At 45.1% G+C, this 7,097-nt stretch overlaps 1 protein-coding gene across 1 annotated transcript; it reads left to right on the top strand.

The window, feature by feature from the left end:
• Window positions 1-1,713: 1,713 nt before the first annotated feature.
• On the top strand, window positions 1,714-5,614 carry tcf21 (transcription factor 21). Its single transcript, XM_060856997.1, has 2 exons — window positions 1,714-2,306; window positions 5,198-5,614. The coding sequence occupies exons 1-2, from the start codon at window positions 1,845-1,847 to the stop codon at window positions 5,285-5,287; spliced, it is 552 nt and encodes a 183-aa protein (XP_060712980.1). The 5' UTR covers window positions 1,714-1,844; the 3' UTR covers window positions 5,288-5,614.
• Window positions 5,615-7,097: the final 1,483 nt, after the last annotated feature.

Genomic DNA, 7,097 nt, shown 5'->3' with positions numbered 1-7,097 from the left:
AGCAGCAGCACGGTGTGTGAGGACATTCCAAATTCAATCAACAATGCCAGGCAGCAAGGGAAATGTGTGGAAATCAGGAAACGATTAGCGGCGAAGTGGAAAGTCTGTGTTTCCCGCAGCATGCGGCATGTTCTAGATCTAGATTTCCTTGTCATCCAGAACAGACATTGATGTGAAGACACGGGACAAGGTGAATTCCCCCCCTGCCATGCTTCTCTGTAACAGTTCAGCAGTCCAGATATTCCAGCTAAAGTTTTAGGCACAGCGAGAAGGCGACCTCACATCATTCACTCCTACTGCCATGTCTTGTTTTGTGAAGCTGGCTAGGTCAGAGAGTTTACTGGAACATCACCCAGCGTTCCTGATGGGCCATCATGTTGCATTTTTAGCTGATGAAACAAAATACTGAGACCGCACTGTGTGCACAATCACCTAGAGAGACACACACAGACACCCACCCTCACACACACACAGATACAAACACACGGACACACACACAAACACACACAGACACCCACCCTCACACACACAGATACAAACACACGGACACACACACACAGACACCCAGACACACACACACATAGACACACACACAGATACAAACACACGGACACACACACACAGACACACTCGCAGAGACACACACATAGGCCCAACACCCCCCCCCCCCCCCCACACAGGCACAGACACACACACACACACACAGACATAGACACACACATTTCCAACTCCTGAAATTGTTCTGGCTTTTGTCCTGGAAGAACTCGGACCACCATATAAAGACCACGTTGCTGAATACACCATGGGGACACCATGTTATCCCAGGCCTATCCGTCAACAGAAATAACGGTGCTGTTTTGAACTTTCATCCATAATTAAAGGTTCTCTTTCTAAAAGCATGTCGGATCCCACCTGCCATAAGTTCAAAAAGATTTGCACTCATATAGCGCCTTCTGTGGTCTCAGACTACCCCAGGTCCTTTCGAATCGCGCGCCGAAAGCAAATGCAGCAAGTCCACCAGCGCACAGTAAGATCCCACAAGCAGCACCCAGGTGAATGACCAGGTCGTCTCTCTCATAGTCAGATAAAACTGGTGTAAGTTTAGTTTATAGGATCTGGCGGTTGTGTGTTTTTAAAAACTAAATCTGTCAGCGCCTTGCTTTCTTTACAAATGCAATGTCTGCTGTCGAGTGAACAAGGTGAAGGAGGACGTGTTCAGCCGGATGGAGTCGGGCCCCTGTTACTGACTCCCAGCCCGACCTTCTCTATCACTTGGAAGGAGATGTAGGTGATACTCTGTCACCTACACGGCCAACTCCAGCATGGAACAGAGGATCTCCCTGGACGGCAGAAATATTTAAACGTCAATTCGACAGAACTTTAGAAGCAAGTTTTCAGGAAACGAGACCAAACACAAAAGCTGATAATTCGGTGCAATTAAATACAGAAACTAAACTATTGCTTGTTTTCCATGCATTTCAATATCAATGTCTTGAACTTCACGGAATAACTCAGAGCATGTGGATGCCATGATATATAAACGGGGGCTGATCGTTGAGTGCTGCAGGTTAACCACAGAGAACTGATTTTTCTTTAACCTTCCTTTGATGGACTTTGCGCGGGTCTAGCGCTCGTCAACATCGACTTGTCCCTCCTTTCAAACGGCGAGATCCCGCCTCCAAGTGAGCCGAGATAAATTCCGGGTGTCGCATCTCAACCGCGGGGTCTTCACTCAAACAGAGTCGAGGGGAATTCACTGCAACTGGAAAAGCTACACGCTGCGAACTTTCTCATCGCCTTTTCTGTCTCTGAACGCCAACTTTGCAGGAGACCCTGGCGGTACCATGTCCACTGGGTCCGTTAGCGATGCAGAAGACCTTCAGGAAATGGAAGTGCTGGGAGCAGAGGGCGACTGCGACGGGCTAAAGAGGAAATCGAACAAGGATTTCTGCACCTCCAACGACAGTAATGAAGACAGCTCCAACTATGAGCACGAGTCCCCAAAGAAAGGCAGGGGGGCTTCGGGAAAGGGCCGCAAGACGGCCTCCAAGAAAGCCTCTCTGAATGGGGTGACCCAGGAAGGGAAACAGATCCAGCGTAACGCTGCAAATGCTAGGGAGAGGGCCAGAATGAGGGTGCTCAGTAAAGCCTTCTCCAGGCTCAAAACCACCTTACCCTGGGTGCCACCAGACACTAAACTCTCCAAACTCGACACCCTCCGGCTGGCATCCAGCTACATAGCCCACCTCAGACAGATTCTAGCCAACGACAAGTATGAGAATGGCTACATACACCCTGTAAACCTGGTAGGATCCCACCTTCTAAAAAACATAGGTTTACTCCTGTGTCTGTCTGTCTGTGGTGCGTTGGTGTAGTTAACGATTGTGTAGTTTTGTTTACGTTTAAATATATATATTAAGGAGTACATAATATGGATGTTTCTGTCCATTCCTATATGAGGCTAAATTGACCTATATAAGTAAATGTATATGCCCGTGGGTATATGAAGAAGTTTGCATTAATTTGTCTATGTGGATGGGGGGCTGTGTGATTACGGGGATGGGGGGGGGGTGTTTATGGGGATTAAGGCCTGTGTGATTATGGAGATTGGGATCTGTGTGATTATGTGGATGGGAGTTTGTGTGATTATAGGGATTGGGGAATGTGTGATTGTGTGGATGGCGGCTGTGTGATTATGGGGATTGGGGTCTGTGCGATTATATGCATGGGGGTGATGGGAGTTTGTGTGGTTATGTGGATGGGGTTTTGAGTGATTATGGGAATTTGGTTCTGTTTGATTTTGTGGCTTGGGATCTGTGTGATTTTGTGGATTGGCGTCTGTGTGATTATGTGGATGGATATCTATATTTGTGTGGTGTGTGTTTGTGTATGTGTGTGTACGAGAGAGAGGGACGATGCGAATCGGTTTGTATCACTGAATAGAGTAGGCTATTCGGGGAGCTCTATCGCAGTCCTTGTGTACTTAGACTACTCGGCAGTTTTGTATTTATGAAGGCGGCCAGAAAAGCAGACCAGGGCTTCTATTCGACAACTCGGAGACAGCGAACACGCTGCCTCACCGACGCAGAAAGCCTTCTTCCATTTGAAATCACAGAGATTGTTGCAGTTTTTTGTGGTCAGAAAATAATAATAATTGATGTGAACACAGTTGCCGGAAGTGAGGAGTTTAGTGTGCCCCGTATACGAGGTAAAAGAGAAGCTGACTAATACCAGAGGTTGATCGCGTCAATTTAGCGAATGAGTCTTGCAACATCCATGTGAAACATAGACGGTGCTCCCAAAGTGAGGAGGCGCCGAAACGTGGGTTAAATTGAACAATAGCGATAGAAAATAAATGTAATCTCGTGTAGGTTTACTGGAGAAATATTGTAGGTAAGTTCCAAATAAGTGCAAAGGATTTTGACATAAAATATTTGGTGAGGCAGTGTGGTTCCACAGTATAAGCGGAGAGATGTAAAACAGTACATCAACTTTACCCAGTTTAAAAAAATACTGTCTTACATTTTCAACAGCCAGTTACACACCACTTTAATTAAATAATAATTGATATAGCTGGTTGGTGTAAAATGTTGAAGGGTGGAAATGAATTTTAAATATTTTAATATCCCGTAGGTTTGGGGCCGAATTGTTTGAATTTTCTGGCGTCTCATTTAAACAATAATCTCAATTCGTGCTTTTCCCTCCCCCCTGCACAACGGTAGTGAGCTCTGCAGGAGATTTTACTGTTAGGAATTGTAACAAAACCAAAGGGAAGTTTGTGAAAAGCATTGAGGGTAGATGTTGTGGAACTCCGCTGAATATTTGGGAAATGGTGGGGCATTTACAATATCTGTTTGACACGCAGCAGTGGTTATTATCTCGCCCGCTGGAATCGTTTTGGGAAATCCGATTAGCTGATTGTAATGGAGAACAAAATGATTTCCTAAGAGGCTGTTCCAGCAAGTGGGAAGGGTGATAACTTTAACCGTATCGCCCGTGTTTAAGGAAAGGCGGATTTGCAGTTTCTCGGTTAAAATGGCAAAAATTCAACCCACCTTTCAAACTCAATTCTCATGAAAAATCACTTGAGTATAGTCTCGTTAACTGAAACAAAGGAGCGCTCCAGTTGTATAGCACCGAAGATCTCTGTGAAGATCAAAATGTATAAACCGAGTGTTTTCCCACCAGATCTTGTCCCTGTTAATTTAAGAAAATATGAACTTAGCAATTCTTTATACTGACCTCTTAGGGAATTCAGTTTCAGTTTTAATAGAACAATTTTTCGATAAATATAAAAGCACTACAACAGTAATGGTTCGTGACCAACATCATCTTATTGCGGAAGTTATTCCCGTGTAGTGTTTAAATCGATAGAAGTTCAACAAATTTTCACCTGAAATATCTTAGTGAATTTTGTGAACAAATCCTTGGTTTCATTTACTCAAGAATTAAGAACGCGACGGAGGCTTGAAATTAGTGGGATGTGATGATATGCTGTCTCCCATTGTCACAATCCTAGATCAGATCAGTTTCAAACCAGGAACCAGATCGATTAAACTGATCCCTTCAGATTTTGAATTGCGTGAGGAGAGCAGCCCGTCAGTCCCACTCAGTCACAACTCCAACTCTCTTGATGCCTGGAGGGAATTTGTTCTATGCTAAAATATTTGTGAGCTGCTACTTTAGAGATACGAACTTAAATTTGTAGCAATTTAAATTCAATAGAAACTGTCGTGAAAGAAACCAAATTTGAAGTTACAATATTTCCGTTGTCCTAAACTATGGTAGTGTTTAAGGTAGCCGTTAGTGCTGCATTAATGTTACTACTATCTTCGTTTATAATGTAACGACAATAATCCCAACTCGATTTCACTTCTCGTTTCATCCGGTTGCTTTATCTTTTCCCCAATGTTCGCACTAGATGAAAATTGTCTTCTATTGGTAAAGATTCCACATCAACTTCTGAAAATGATGTACAAATAGCATTTCTTTGGACAGGTTGGGATTAGACTTGGGTGGAGATATTTCATCTCTTTAGTTGCAAGCTTGTTGGTTTGTTGCTTCCATTTTATGAACTCTTTAGATCAGGAAAAGGAAATGTTAAAGGAAGAGAAACGAAAGCGGACCAGCTGAGGAACCTCTGATTTCTTGTTGTCCTGAACAAATGGCACCAACCTTTCTTTCCTTTCTATTCTAGACGTGGCCGTTCATGGTGGCCGGGAAACCAGAGAACGAGCTAAAGGAGGTCGTGAACACGGCCCGTTTGTGTGGGACGACGGCGTCGTGACGAAAAAGGAAAATTCCCGCTCAAATGAAGCCGGAGGGTAAACGAGAAGCTGATAAATGGACAAACGATGAGCTGACTGCCGGCCGGGCCCTGTAATCATCTCAGCCTGGGCTCTATCACAGGAGAATGTTCTTACACTCCTACCATGTCGATATTGTTCCACTACTTTGCTGGTCAAAGTGCCAAAAAGGGGTTTAAACGCCTTCATTTGTAATAGTGACAGACTTTAATGTCGTGCAAGATAATGTAGGTATGTTGAATTTCAGCACTGGCGTTGACAGTCAGTTGCCGTGTAAGGAAGCATCATATAAAAGATATATATTTTCTTTAACCGCAGGTCTTTTCAAACCATGTAAATAAAAGTTTGCTTTATATTTAAACGTCTGGAGCCGTGTGGGTACATCTTACATTCTCTCTCACCTGAGGCCAGTCATATTTATTGTAGATGTCTAACCGCATGCTTGGGCTGTTTCTCCCAACCTCCACAATAGACACAACCAAGTGACAACCGTAATGATTTGTTTATTTCCCCCACTAAAGGGATAAGCAGGAGATATCTCTTGTTATTGAGTCAGGACTGAAAGAAAACAAACATCTGCACCAGCTCAGCATCCTTGGAGTTCAGGCTCAATCGCTGACCCTGTGCAAAAAAAAATGTCCTGGTTTTTAAAAAATGAGCCAAGGAAACATTTTAAGCACAATGTTGTCTCGGTAACACAGAGGCAGGGCGGCTGTAGGCTTTACCTTCGAGGCGACTCTTAACAATAACGCGGTTCCGTTCGGCAAAGTCTATCCTGCCAAGTCGCAGGGAGGCTAAACCGGTTTCTGGCCGAGGTGCCGAATTTCAGATTTCAGGTCCCATCCAGAAACAGAATCGCTTCATTAGATTCCCCCCGACCTGTTAGTAAGCAAGCCACATGGGTTGGCAGGGACCTGCCGGGTCCATTGCGAGTCTCGGCTGATTGTTGACCCCAGGCAGGTTGGCAGGGGTCAGATGGACAGAGTATACAATCCACATCACTCTTCAGCCACAGACTGTTAGTGCGATGGGCAACCCCCCCCCCCCCCCCCAGATCCCATTCACACCCGATGGCTATTGGCAGAGCTATCAGAGAGACCCATTTGTCCATGGACTGAATTTCACGGTTGGTGAATAGATTAGACCAGTTTTCGTCGTGTGGTTCTTTGGTGAAAATTTCAAACACTAAAACATGATCTTTAAGCGGAAACACGGGGAAACGCTGAAGCAACAAGCCTTTTGCTGGTGGCATTGTAGCGCACTCTCGGTGTGGCGGCCCTGAGACATTGGCTTTGAAATTGCCTGCCGGCACTCACTGAAGGGGCGCTGCAGGGTCGACAGCGCTTTCGCTACAGCCCTACCCTAACAGTCGATGGTGAGTTCAAGTGCTACTTAACGGGATAGCACCACTTAAATGGATCTTCACCATCACAGCTGGAGCTTTGAGGATAAGCTCTGAAACACATCTGGAGGCATTTCTGAGATTTTTTTCACGATATCGTGGAGACATAATTTATTTTGGAAATTATCTTGAGGACTTCACCTACTAGTTCCGTGCTCCTCAGCTTTACACGAGTCAGCAGGAGAAAACAAATACTTGCTGCCGACATCTTCCCATTGTTGTCCCAAAGCCTGAACGAAGAAAAGGATGAGGAAATGACGCCAAACCGAGCAGCCCCGACAGCTGCAGCAGAGGAGGCTGAGGTGCAGCAGCAACTCTTTCACAAAGGCCTCCATTGCTACAGCCATAACCTTTGCAGTCCCAGTCAGAAATCTGCTGCTGTGTGCCAG

This window comes from Hemiscyllium ocellatum, chromosome 3 (assembly GCF_020745735.1).
Source record: "Hemiscyllium ocellatum isolate sHemOce1 chromosome 3, sHemOce1.pat.X.cur, whole genome shotgun sequence".
Classification (NCBI taxonomy): domain Eukaryota; kingdom Metazoa; phylum Chordata; class Chondrichthyes; order Orectolobiformes; family Hemiscylliidae; genus Hemiscyllium; species Hemiscyllium ocellatum.
This window is presented reverse-complemented; position numbering and strand designations above follow the sequence as displayed.